Source organism: Gordionus sp. m RMFG-2023, chromosome 1 (genome assembly GCF_954871325.1).
Source record: "Gordionus sp. m RMFG-2023 chromosome 1, tfGorSpeb1-WG-v2, whole genome shotgun sequence".
Taxonomy (NCBI): domain Eukaryota; kingdom Metazoa; phylum Nematomorpha; class Gordioida; order Chordodea; family Parachordodidae; genus Gordionus; species Gordionus sp. m RMFG-2023.
The window spans coordinates 84,253,919-84,268,008 of NC_088775.1; the positions used below are offsets into that span (position 1 = coordinate 84,253,919).

A 14,090-nucleotide genomic window follows, 5' to 3' on the forward strand; every position below is an offset into this window, starting at 1 on the left:
TTAGAAGTTATTGGTTATTAAAAAAAATCGTGGGTCATTCAACATCTGTCCTTTTCCCCAAGTTTAAAAAAAAGAGAAGACATTGTGAGTACAATAAATCCGTAGAGATAAGCAAGGATCATATTGAACTCTTTTTGTAATATAAAAAAAAAATATTAAATTCAAAGCCATCAAAATTTATATAATAACCAAAAATATAATAGTAGTATCATTAACGATGGAAAAATATGATTTTTTAAAAAAACCTCAAAAAAAAAAATTTTTTTTAAAAAAAGTACCATGATTTAAAATTATCATAACATATGTTTCAAATTTTTTAAAAATATTTTTAGTTGGTCTTAACTTAATTATACTCATTTATATTATATAATTATCTAATGTATAAAACAGTTTATTTTATTTAGAGTATTTTTTTTAATATAAATAAAGGCAATTTTTTTGTGATAAATTTGATGCTCAGCCAAATCAAAAAACCGCACAATGGTGGTTTATTTAAAAAAAACCCTTATATTTTATTATGATATTATTTATTATAAAAGAAATAAATGATATGATTAAGATGCTATTAGAAATCAAATTTATAAAATGGCTACGGGGTAATAAATGAAGAGGAAGTAAATACCTTCAGAAAAAAAGAGTCGAATCATGAGATATTCGTATTCGATAAAAATAATTTGTATTCGTACGAATCGAATAATTGTATGATTGGTATTCGTTATACGAATCCGAATAAATCGCCATAACAGCCGAATTTTAATTCGGGTAGATTTAATGTTTTATTATTTTCATAGAGCAAAAATGATTAATAAAAAAATTTGAGTCTCACTTTGGTCTTTTAAATTTCATTTTCTTATATTTTGTATGAATTTTGATTTGGTGTTATGGGAATGAATTGCGATTCGGTCACTTTATCACCAAATAGTGCCAAAAAATATGGACAGTGACCTATGTTCGCCTAATCAATAAATTAGTTTAAGAATATAATATTTGCAAGTAATTGGTATACGACGAATACGGTTTAATTTTGTCAAACATTTTGAATCGAATACTAATAAATTTTGGATAAGCCTAAAAAAAGAAGTAAAAAATTATTGAGAAATGCTCTTAACCCCATGATAATCGACATTTGCTCACATTGCGATTGCGAGCGGTTGTAAAAGTCGAACGGCCTGAAGCCGTCCGTAAAAATTGTCAGGCCAAGCCTGTAAAAATATTTATACCCAGCTAGGTCCGGGCTTTTGGGCTGAGCTGATTGACCTCTAATACTGATTATTAAAGTTTTCTTCACAAAAACAGGCAATTTTATCATCTAGAATATATTTGTATCAAAATCGATATCCAAAGGTTTGAATTTGATTTTTTGATTAATTATTTTATAAATATAAGTTTATTTTGTTTTAAATAAAAATCAGAATGGAATTTTTATTTTGAGGATGCTATACCGACTCGCATTCACAAAACTTCCTCACTCTCCTTTGAATCTCCCTCCTCTTTAATCTGTTTCACATATTCCTCAACAAAATAAAAAGTCTAACAAATTTAGGAAGTAATTTTAAAAAATTGGAAGAATTTACATAATTAGGAAATTTATCGAAGCCATTATGGGCATTATTGAGGCTACTCTTAGTGGTGTATTGACAATTGGCTACCGATTTCCAGTGATCGGATATTGATTTTGTTGAATCAATAATCGACGATTTTATGGGAGATAATCCATATAAATTGCTGTGCTGGGATAGTTGCTCATTTTCGTCGTCATTGCTAACTTTCAGGAATTCTAAAAAGCAATAAATAAATATCAAATATATTATCACATCTTTTTTTAAAAAAATCAAATCGAAATGGACTATAAGAAGAATTGTCTAAATGGCATAATTTGATCTAACTCTCTTTCTCATAAACAACTATCTTATTTTGGCAGCTGAAAGATAATAATTATATTTATTCTGAAACATAATAATTATAATGAAATAAAGATTCAAGCCGATCGCGTTGGCCACAACTAGAAGTTTCGTTAATTGCGAATGATTTTAATAATATGCATGCGTTGTTAATCAAAAAATTTCAAACTCTTGCTTTGCCTCTTTTAAAAAAGCGACCATTTATTTTAGTTTTGGGTTTTTATTTTAGGAAAAAATAATATAGCCTGCCAGTCATGTCATTTATTTTATACAGCGATTCCCTTCCTTTTTTTTATAAATTTAATTTTTTTTGGATTATCCATAAATCTCTCTTAGATCTTCTCATGGTCTATTAGGACTAGTGTTGTCAAAAAGCCCTATTAAGATTATAACCAAAATAATATTATGTAAGCCTGGTGATTTTGCTCTTAGATGGCAAAAAGGTTTAAGCTTTTACTTGCCATATCTTGAAGTTCGCACAATATTATTTTGGTTAAAATCTTAATCGGGTTTAAAAACACTACTCAGAACATTGGCTAAAATACTTAGAATAGAATATTTTGACTACCAAAAGTTCTCTAGAATTATCCTAAAAAAAATTATTATTCCAAATAAAATTATATTTAAACGTTTTTTTAAATCGCTGTAAAAAATAATAGTCAAGAGGAACGAGAAATAAAATTTAAAATGGCGACATCGGCCATTGTTATCGATAAAAAGAATTATCGGTATTTGTAAGGACAGCGATTGGTGTCGGTACACTTCTGATATTCGTATTTTTGATCACGTTTGATTTTTTTTCCCTCTCTAAATCAGCTAATATTTTATTTTAAAAAACATGGGCTTTTTCTAGGCGACATTAAAAAGCAACAATTCACGTTTAACTATATTTGATAAAAAATGCGATTATAAAAAGAACAGACGTGCAGAGGTAATAATTGCGTGGCCCGGCCCGGATTTAAAAAAATTTCGACCCAACCCAGATTTTATATTTATATGCCTGGCTAGGAGTTTTTTAAAAATATATTACATTTTTAATTTTTATAATTAATAATGGCAATTTAAAATAGTCGGTTTTAAAAAAAGTCGAAGGAGCCATAGTTTCTAAGAATTCTCAACAAATATTATTTTTTTTGTAGGCATCATTCATTGTTTTTTTCATTTCATTCTTAAATTTTTTTATATTATTTAAAATTAAATCATTTTATGAACTGTTTGATTCATTTTTCGTATCCTTTTGATCTAGTATTTATATATTTTTTTAAAGAGAATTAAAACAAAAAATGAATTAATTGTTTTAAAAACAAAGATTTTAATCTTCCTCATTTTAAAATTATGGTTGTGAGATACGTAACATATTATAGCGTAATTTGTTTTTTTTTATAAAACTTAAACCAAAAACCATATGCGCAAGCAATAGTCAGTCATAAGCGTTAATTACCAAGATGTCTCTCGCGATGCGTAAATTTCGCAATTATAAGCTATCGTTTAGCGAACAATTTCGCATCGCTTCAGCGATATCACATTCACTCGAGATTTAACACAATGCATTAATTAGGACTTGCATCAAGCACCGAAAAAAATTGATCTAATCAAAAGAAAAATAGCTTTTTTTCAATCCGAGCTAGATTAAGCGGAAATAACCGATTTTTAGCATCACTAACTATAGTACTCAAGTAACAACTTTGGAGAGTTGAATCCTCTATAATACCTAGACTGATTATTCGTTCATTTAAATGTGTATCAATACAAATTAGCTGGTGGCATCATTTTGTTATCCCATATACGCATTTACATTAAAATTTTTACCAAAATGGCGCTTTGTCAACCGATTTGTATTCAACGAAGCTTCGAAATGCGTTTTAATGAATGAGTGAATATAAATGAACCGTCAGTTTAGGTATGCATAGGATGGAAAATCCTATGAGGTTGAGAAATAGGGATTTCTATATGCAATATTTTTCGAGGGAGCTGTCATGAAAAAAAAATCAGGTTTGATTTGTATAGGGCATATTAAAAAAAAATTTTTTCTTGCATTATAAAATTTAATCAAAAATCTATCTAGATACAGATACAGATACCACATTTTTATATCTAGATCCTTTAACAACTCATATAAAATCTTTTTTAAAAATTGAAATCGTAAAATGTCGGGAAGGGGGGTGGGGGTGTTTTAAATTGGCTTTTGACTTCTCTATCTCGCAGTTGACAAAAAAATAGTAATACATCAAAAATAAATTTCTATTATTTTAAGAAATATATAAAGAATGATTATTTTTATAAAATAGAGAAAGAAGAAGCCACAACGAACTGTATGAATAAATTTACAACTTATTTAATATTATTAATCAAAATTTTCAAAACCTCAAAAACCAAAAAAAAAAGAAGAGAAAGAGAAACGCCATTTTATTTTAATTCTTTTCAACATTTTTTTTTAATATTTATAATACAACAATGTTTTTTTTTTCATAAACGAACTTTGCAGTTGGATTCTTATATGTTTCGAGGGATAATATAAAAATGAAAAAATATTAAAAAATGATGAATGATTTTGAATAAATCCTCGTAATAATGTAAGAACAAATATAGAAAGAGAATGAATGAATGAAAGAAAAGGTAGGTCTGAGGGAGGGAGGTAAACAAATTATGTAAATTAGTGATCAACATCGAGCCTAATTTTTCAAACCCGGCCCGATCCCGAACGAAATTAATTTTTATTTGTCCCGAAAAACCCAAACTGACACAAGAATTATTTGTCCTAATTGTTTCTTGCAAGAATTTTAAAAATATTATCAATATATTTGATAAAATATAATGATATCATGTTTAAAAATTTAAACCCAACCCGGCCCGGAATTATTTTTTAAAAATAGACATAGCCAGTGATTTACAGATCTCTAGTATAAATACGCCATGGCATGGCGATATATAAAGTTGGAGGAAGGAGGGGTTTTATCTTGACGGTCAATTTAAACAAGAATCTTGATGGTTGAGGAATTAAAATAAAATTCTTTCTCATAATTTATTTAAAAAATTGATATAATCATCTCAAAAATTTCTCAATTTAAAAAGCGTGAAAAAAATCGATAGATAAGATATTATCTATTATTTCTCAAAAAAAGATGCTAGTCAAATTAAATAGACGCTTTATAAAAAAACGCTATCATTAGTATGGATATAGATCTTTGATTCCAAGAGTGGAAGCGCACTTAGCAATAATATTACACCTTACTAAACAATCGCTTAACTAGCACTAAAAAAGTTCCGTATCATTTATCGTTTTTAATTTTTCATCGTTACCAACATTACATTTGGATTATATTATGATGTCACATTTTCTAAAGATAATTCTCAGAGGTCGTGTCCCCTAAGTTGATTTAATTTCGACTTGTTTTAAGTATTTGGTATCATTGTTATTTTTCACTTTCCTCGTTTTTTTCAAAATAAATTTCTTTTGCTTTTCCGGCTACTAAATTATAAACGTAATCAAGGTTTCAGCCAAACATCGAGTTTCATATTTTAAAATACGATAAAAACTTAATATTTTTAAATTTGATGATAGTACATTGTTCATATTACGTGTTTTTTTTTCAATTTTGTTTTATAGTGCTTTTATTATATTTTTTTAAGATTCAAAAAAAAATAAAATAATATTTTGAATCGGGGAAAAATACACCTTAATAAATTTAGATGCGATTGATTTTAAAATGGCGATTCAAAATCCGATATTGAGTTGAATACAATTTTGGGGGAAAAGAGATGGTGGAAGGGTAGTTGCAGTGGAGATTTTTTTATCAACTGATGATTAGGGCTACACCGATTTTTTGTAGATATTTAAATGGGAGGGTTATACGTAATGGCCTAAAAATTAGCTTCAGCAAAAATATTGGTACCACTCGAAAAAGAAATAAGTAGAAATTTTATGAAAAACAAGCTTAGTTTCCTAAATTTAAGTATAAATAAATCTTAAAATTATGGTAATAATAAATTCGTATTTTCAAAGTTCACAGCCATATTGTTAGAAATTCACAAGGTAGATATACTCTACTCTATGATTTTTAGTATAATTAGATTTCTTTTTGAAAATATTGACATCAGTAAAATGGATGTTTCGAATTTTCATGAATTCCCATAAATAGCTGGTAATTTATTTATGAGTTATTATTAATCAAATGACTTATGCATTTTATTCAAATTGAATCATTGTGTTAATCTAATAATTAAAGTAAAACTTATAAAATTGGCTCATAAATCAATAATTATTTTAAAAAAAATCATTAGATATAATTCATGATTTAAATCAATGATTTTTCACTTCCCATCTTGAGAAATAAGGTGCAAATGAAAAACACTTTCATACAATACCACTATATAAAGGATAACAAAGTTTTAATATTTTAAATATTATGAGAATAGGATCCCTGATGGGCTTTGTAATTTAGTTCAAAAGGGTGAATTTTAATGATATCATCTAGAATCATTAAAATTTAGTGTTACAGAAAAATTATACTGTATTATATATTTTCTTTACGTAATATAAAAGGTAATTTGATTGCTAAAGCTTTGCTGGAGATTAGAGATAATATATTATATGAAATGATAAGTCTTTATTTGGGCATAGATGGATTTGTACATTTTTTATTTTTTTATGGAAAAAAGGGGGAAAAATTAATGGAAAACATTTGTTATTGATCAATATATTTGTGAAAAACAAATGACCAAGAAGGTTTGACATATATATATATATACATTATAATTATATAAAGATAATAAAATGAGAAATATCTTAACATTTTTTTATGAAATGCATTTAATTTAATATACATCTATTATGGTTATTTCTGTAAATTTGATAAGAAAATTATGGGTCCCATAAGCATAGAAAAAGCTTCTGAATAAAGTTTAAATAGAGATGTTGATATAAAAAATGATGTATAAAATATCCTTAAGTAAAGACAGTTTAAATGCAACTATAATATGTGTTGTTAATGACTTGATCAACCAATTTTTTAAAATACTAAAATCAGGATTTCAGCCAAAAAATATTAGACATGCCCCTAGATATTTTGTTTATAAATGGCAGATAGGTTTGTGTCTATATTGGCAGAATCCTTAGGGTTGGGTAATATCATTCATTGTGGATAAAATCTTGATTTAAAATAGGCCAAATAAAACCATTTAACAACATTAATAATAAATTAACGTAGCTAAAAATCTGGTATCATGTTTTGTTATAATATATGTACAAGAAAAGTGTTTAAAAATATCCAACAAGTCACATGTATAACTCGATTTATTCAATTTTTTAAAATGGTTAACTCAAGATTTTAGCCAAAATAAAATTACCCAAGTTTAGAGATTTTGCTCACAGATGATAGAAAGATTTGAATATATTGGCAAATTTTGATTAGATAATATTATTTTGGTCCTAAACATTCAGCCACAAGCATTGAATTTTAAATAAGTTAAACTTTTTAGAGAATAAAACAAAATACACTCAATCCTTTAATTCAGTGGCGTAGCTAGGAATTTTCCTTAGAGGGGGTCCATAAATATAAAAACCTGGCCAGGTTTATCCTAAAAATCATAACCATATCTTCGATAATATATATTAAATATATTTTTTAAATGCATAAATAATATGTTATTATAATTTATTCTCAAAGACTTTAAAATAATACTATCCAGAATAGTAATATAATATCCTTCCACAGACCTCAAAATCAGAAAAATATAAATATTAATGGTTTTCACTTTTAAGTCTTTTGAACGTATAATCTAAAAAAAAATTTTGCTCTGGGAGGGGTCCAAACCCGAAAACCACCCCCGTAGCTACGCCACTGCTTTAATTAATTAATTTTTTATAACATTGGTCCAAAGATTAGATGGAAATAATCGGATCAGTATCAAAGGGAATAATAGTTCAATGAAAAATTTGTGGATCAGCAGAGCACCATAATATATATTTTTTTTATTTATTTCTAATTTTTTGCTTTTATTTTAGGGTAAAGCATTTTTCTGAAAAATATTTATACTTTTTAGGTAAAGTTTTTAAAACAGATTGAGTATTAAATAAGAATCAATAAATAATACATATCTTCTTAAATCTATCATAAAAATCTGAATTATTTTCTTGTGAATAATTTATAAATACATATCTAATAATATCGCTTTTAAGCCATAATTGATAATTTCAAATAAATTAATGTAAATAAATCAAAATATATTTGTACATACTAATTTACCTTGTATGTCATCTAGAGAAAAGTTAATATCAGATGTAAAATCCATTAAAAATATTCATAAAATGTGAAAAAAAATTTGGATATGGACATGGATAGATTATTTTATGTTTTTTGTTTGATGTAAGGCTTTACGTTACCTTGGTTGTGCCACCCTCTAATATTATTTGAAATTAGGCGGTATAATTTTTAATAGTTACGCATATTATGCCTTCTAATCTCATAATATTATTTATTTGAACATAAAGAAATCGACTACCTTATCTCGAAAGCGAAACCATCTAATGGAGGAAGAGGTGGGGGGTTCCCTCCCCTAATCGGACATAGAATTGTTAAATTATCTATCTTTAATAAATTGCTAAATGACGAAGCTAAATATTTATCCAGAAAATTTTCTCTAAATCATGGCCAAAGTTAGGGGAACTAGTCACACTATTTTTAAAAATATTTTTTTAAGATCAATTTCGGATTCATTTAAGGGCTTCCATCACTAGACTTTAACATCTCAGGGGAAAATAAATTTTTTAGAATTATTTTAAAAATAACCTTTTTTTGGTTAACATTTTTAAAATGACTTACTTATTTTTAGCTAACTTTTTTTTTTGGATATAAAAAAATTTTCAAAATTTACAGAAGGCTTTCCAAATTTCCCAAGAAGCACGACCCCCCTCCCCCTCCCCGATCCCCCTCTTTGTGTGATGCTGCTAGATTAATGTCCTCTACTCTTGATATAAAATTGCTTTTTATAAAATCCTCATAAGACACTTAGAAAAGAGTTCATTAAACTAGGATATATTCAGAATCAGGGTTTTGTTAGATTTTCAAAAAAATAGCTAAAAGATGCTAATTTTTTTTAAAAAGTGTTTAAATTTATTTACTCCATTTAGATACATTCTTGGGGCTTCACCTCCCCCATAGCTTTCTTTGGCAGGCCTCTGGCCAGCTTTTGCCCGGTTAGAGATCCAACGAATCCTAGATTTATATATTTTACTAAAATTAATTATATTATGCATGTATTCGCTACCCAAAATAATATCTAACACAAAGACAGAATCAACTCAAATGACTTATTCTCATTAAAAAATCCGAAAATAACCCCAATTATCATTAAAATAGAATTTTTAACAAGTTTGACTTTTTGTTTTACTTTCCAGAATTAAAATGAGACTCATTCAAAAATGAATGTTAAATTAATAAGAAAATGAGCACAACTTTTTGTATGCTCAAAAATCAGTGAAAAAATGAATATATATTGAATTTAAATAATCGTAACATGTTTTATTTTTAGGTTTTATTTCATTTTGATGTGTACCATCATTTAATAGAATAATAATATATAAAATAATTTTAGGTAAATAGATTATATTATATATCTGAAAATGCAGATCATTAGATTACATACCTTTTCTCACATAATATAATGTCTAATTTTACCCCATTATGTTTTTGCTTAAGGCGAAAGGAAGAAAATTAAATTAATAAAATTATTTTACCACGTGGAAATTAATATCATTTAAAATGAGTTAAATTTTGTAAGATTGCTTTTTAATTGGCGCTTATTGTTTGTTAATTTTTTTAAGAATGCTAATTCATTTTTTGAAGTGCTTTAGCACCTAACCCAGCTATTGACACCCTAGTTCAAAATTTTAAATAAAAAATATATTAATAAAATTTTTTGCTAATTGTAAAAGATATCAATAATAGACTCTTAGAATTTGATTTCCTCTTTTTTTAAAATAGATTTCTCCTTATAATTTGTCTAAACTATCTTGTCGTATTTCATCTAATAATTTGATCGGAATTTCTAATTAACATTTTGAAAGTAATGACGAACTATACTCTCTCAAACATAAAACATTTTATCAACATTTTAGGCATAGTCGAATAATTACTATATTTTTATCCTGCTGAAAACGGATAAATCTAGTTTCTCGAAGACTTTTCTCATTACTTCCTTACTTTCTTTTTATTTTGAAAATATAGCCTAAAAAAGCAGAGATAAATTATATAGCTCTTTAATGCTTCGCCATATTTCTTTCAGTACAGCGCGCCATCTGTAAATTAAGTAGAATTTCCCGATTTTAATTCCAGCAGGGAATTATAATAAATTTTTTTAAAGATCCTTAATTTATTGTAATAAATTCTAACAACTTCAAGCTGCGATATATATTTTTTAATCTCAAATAGAAATTTTACCATTATACCTCAAAATTCCTTTTCTAAATTTTAGTCATACATTAATGACTAGGTCATAATAGTCTAATCTTAAAAAGCACTCTCACATTGGATTCAACTAATTTCAATTCCTTGAGTTTCGTAGAATTGCTAGCATTTTTTTTACAGCGATATATTTATTTAAAGAAAAATGTTTCAAATATTAAAATTTTTATTAAAAAAAAACTTGAATATTTTCTTCAATCAGGGTAAACCGAACCGAACTGTTAAATTGATATTGACCGCTATTATATAGAACCGTAAAAAAATTCGGAAAATCTGCACCGCGAACCTCCAGAAATGCCCGTTAACCTGTTTGAACCCTTTGATATTTTAACTCTTTTAAAGATGATTGATCATCGCTTTTTTTTAACCAAGAAATAATATTTATTATTTAAATTTTTTAAATATTTTTTTCTATATCTCATTTGATGGTGCCAGCTACCCAAATAGGCATATAGAAGTTTTCTCAGTCCTAAAAAGCTTATTCTCCTACCTTACAGATATAACTTGATAGGAAAATCTTGAAAATATTATAATTGTATAACGGTTTAATAATATTTTAATAGATAAGCCATTTTGATAAAAAGGTCTGATCCGATTTTTGAAGGTTCAAGCCAAACCTAACCTAACCTGAGCCATGAAGCGGTGTTTTTATTTGAACCTAAACTTGAACCAAACCGATATTCGTTAAAATTTTGATCTCTGCCTTTAACGTTATAGATATTTACATTATTGTTACTTTAATTATTTAAAGTGATAATGTTAATAAGTATATTACCCCACCGGTCCATGCTGTGCTGTGCAAATAGTACCTTTATAGGTTTCTGATATAGCTTAAAGCATTAAACAATATCAACTTTAACTTTAAGGAAAATTTTTTTTATGAATTTGGTATTTCGGGACTACATTTTATAGACTCGAATCAGATTTAAATCTTCTAAAATGCTCGTATTTTTAATATTTTGAAATACCTGATTCTGTCGCAATCATAACTCCAACAAAATACCATGTGAGTTTCACACAATTTCGCCATAAATATTTGTCTTTTTTAAAGTTAATTTGAAATTATAAATTAAGTGTAAATAATTTACAACAAAAGTTTAATATTCATAGAGTAGGTACTCTCTTATACTTGTTGGAATACAATTTCCACATAATCAGATCTTTCAAAATTTATAAACTAGGGTTATAAAATTGTTCTATTAAAGATTTACTGATCCACTACGTTAGATATGAGTATCGTATCCTGCTCGAACGGGTTTCGGGTTGGGCCAAATAAATATAATTTTTTATTTCGGGTCTGGCTTTTTGTGATAAATAAAAAAATTTGTTCGGGATGGTGCATAACAGGACAAATTATTTTGAAAAAAAATCGGGCTTTAAAAAAATTAGGCCCGATGCAGATCACTAATGAGTACTACTATAAAATTTTAGCCAATAATTGTTGTAAATTTTAGATTAGTTAAATTTGTACTTTATATTTAATTTGCATAAAGAATTCTTTTGGAGTTATTATTATAACGCGTGATAAAAATAATATATTTGAATAGTTATGAATATTAGTTATAAAGAAGATTGAAAAAAGTATAAAAAGGCCAATTTTTACCATACAAAATGAAATTTTATAATTATTAACTTTTTGTATTTTATTTTATTAATTTTTTTTATTATTTTTACTTTTATAATTTTGTTAATTTGATAATGTTATAATTTTGAATAAAGGATAAAATTATGATTTTACGAACTTAATTTTTTTAATCCTTAATTTTTAATTTTAATTTATATTAATTTATTTTGATTATGTTTTTATCTTATTATTCAATAAAGATTTAGTATCATTTTAGTTCTAACTTTTCTTTATTTGACGAATATTATAGAAAAGTATATATAATCGAGGATATTAGTCTGATTTAGTATCATTTTAGTTCTAACCTTTCTTTTTTTGACAACGGTTGTAATCTCTCAATCTTTAAAAAAATTCCTCAAAATGTTACAATAATAACTGACAAAATTTGATTTTTGCAGAAGAATTACAAACAAGATTTTTTTTTAAACTTTAAGAAAAATTAGCCATTCAAAAAAATAATAATCATTTACAGTTACAATCCCTAAAATATAACTAGTTTCAGGCAAAAATTTAGAATAAGAATTCTCGTTACTATGCACCCAGAGCCCAGAAAATCGAATTCAATTATAATATTTAAAAAATCTATTCTTTCAGGCATACAGTTTTCCGAATTCTTTTTCCTATTTAGAATCATGCAATTTTTGTTAAACATATTTGTGCTTATAAAAATTATGTAGAAGATTTCTATAATTTCCTGTTATTTTTATTTAGTTTTAGGAAATTTCAAAAAAAAATGTAATAATCCCAGTCAAAAAAAAAATCATAACTTCAAATGTCAGATATAATAAAATATTTTTTTGAAGTGGCTTTAATTTAACATTTGCATATAATTCTAAAAATTAAAGAATAACAAATATTTACTAATTTACGATTATTCATATTAATTATTTATCAAAATTTAAAAAAAAAATTATTATACGAATTTAATGCAAATTTGTTATTCGTCTTCATAAATTTCGAATAGAATCAAGTCAAATCGGATTAGAATAAATTTCGAAACAGTTATATAAATAGCTCATAAGTATAGTTGGGTATTAGATAAAAGTCGGCTAATTCGGCTCAATCTTCAGGCGCCTGTCAGAGAATATCCGTTAAAATTAAGTCGTTTTAATTTATATTAGTTTCTTCCAAATTTGAGCAGTTATAAAGTGATCATTTTCGGCTAAAATCTTGGTTTAGCCGATCTTTTCGCCAGCTAAAAATTGGCTTAAACGGCTGAAAATATAGTATTGCCATTCTATCCTCATAAGTCATAAAATAGCAAAATAATAATTCCCTTTTTTTTACCTGGCCCTTAGCTTGATTAAATTAGTTACGAATTTACTCAAGGAATAAAAATGTATTTGTCCATGGTACAAGATATAAAATTAGTAACTCGTGGTTAACTAAATTTCGAAATTATATATGTTATTTTATTCAATGAAAACGATAGGAAGAAAAAAATATGATTCGATTTTTTGTTCAGATTTCCTCTACTTGTATAATTTGAACATCGAATTTTTTTTTTTAAATAAAATTACAAATTAGTTTGGAATGCCTTGGACAAACGAATCAATTAGTTCACAATTCTTAACCAATTGAGTCGAGCTAGGAAGGAAGGAAGGAAGGAAGGAAGGAAGGAAGGAAGGAAGGAAGGAAGGAAGGAAGGAAGGAAGGAAGGAAGGAAGGAAGGAAGGAAGGAAGGAAGGAAGGAAGGAAGGAAGGAAGGAAGGAAGGAAGGAAGGAAGGAAGGAAGAAAGAAAGGAGGAAGGAAGGAAGAAAGAAAGAAAGAAAGAAAGAAAGAAAGAAAGAAAGAAAGAAAGAAAGAAAGAAAGAAAGAAAGAAAGAAAGAAAGAAAGAAATAGGTTTATTTCTGTTTAATGTAAATTTTTTTCTGTTTGTCAGCCTCTTTTTGTCCAAGACTTTATTATACGATTACTAAAAAAAACATGCTAAATAACTTCGAGACCTAAATTTTAATCTTATAAAGGTTACTATTATAATAACTAACTAGACTCTTATTTAAGGTATTATTTTCGATTATGCTTATATATAATATAACTTTTTTTTAATATGATTTTATAATTCAAATCGATTGAGAAAGATAACTAAAGGTTTTATCGA

At 26.5% G+C, this 14,090-nt stretch overlaps 1 protein-coding gene across 2 annotated transcripts in view; it reads right to left on the reverse strand.

Moving 5' to 3' along the window:
* The window catches only part of LOC135932075 (uncharacterized), a 28,054-nt gene extending 19,809 nt beyond the window's left edge, over positions 1-8,245 (reverse strand). For both annotated transcript variants that reach the window (XM_065469420.1, XM_065469422.1), the window contains exons 1-2: positions 8,147-8,245; positions 1,575-1,777 (exon numbers count right to left, since the gene is read on the reverse strand). In XM_065469420.1, the coding sequence (XP_065325492.1) occupies positions 1,575-1,777; positions 8,147-8,192 (249 nt within the window). In that variant the 5' untranslated portion in view covers positions 8,193-8,245. The remainder of the gene's footprint in view (positions 1-1,574; positions 1,778-8,146) is intronic.
* Between the last annotated feature and the right edge of the window lie 5,845 nt (positions 8,246-14,090).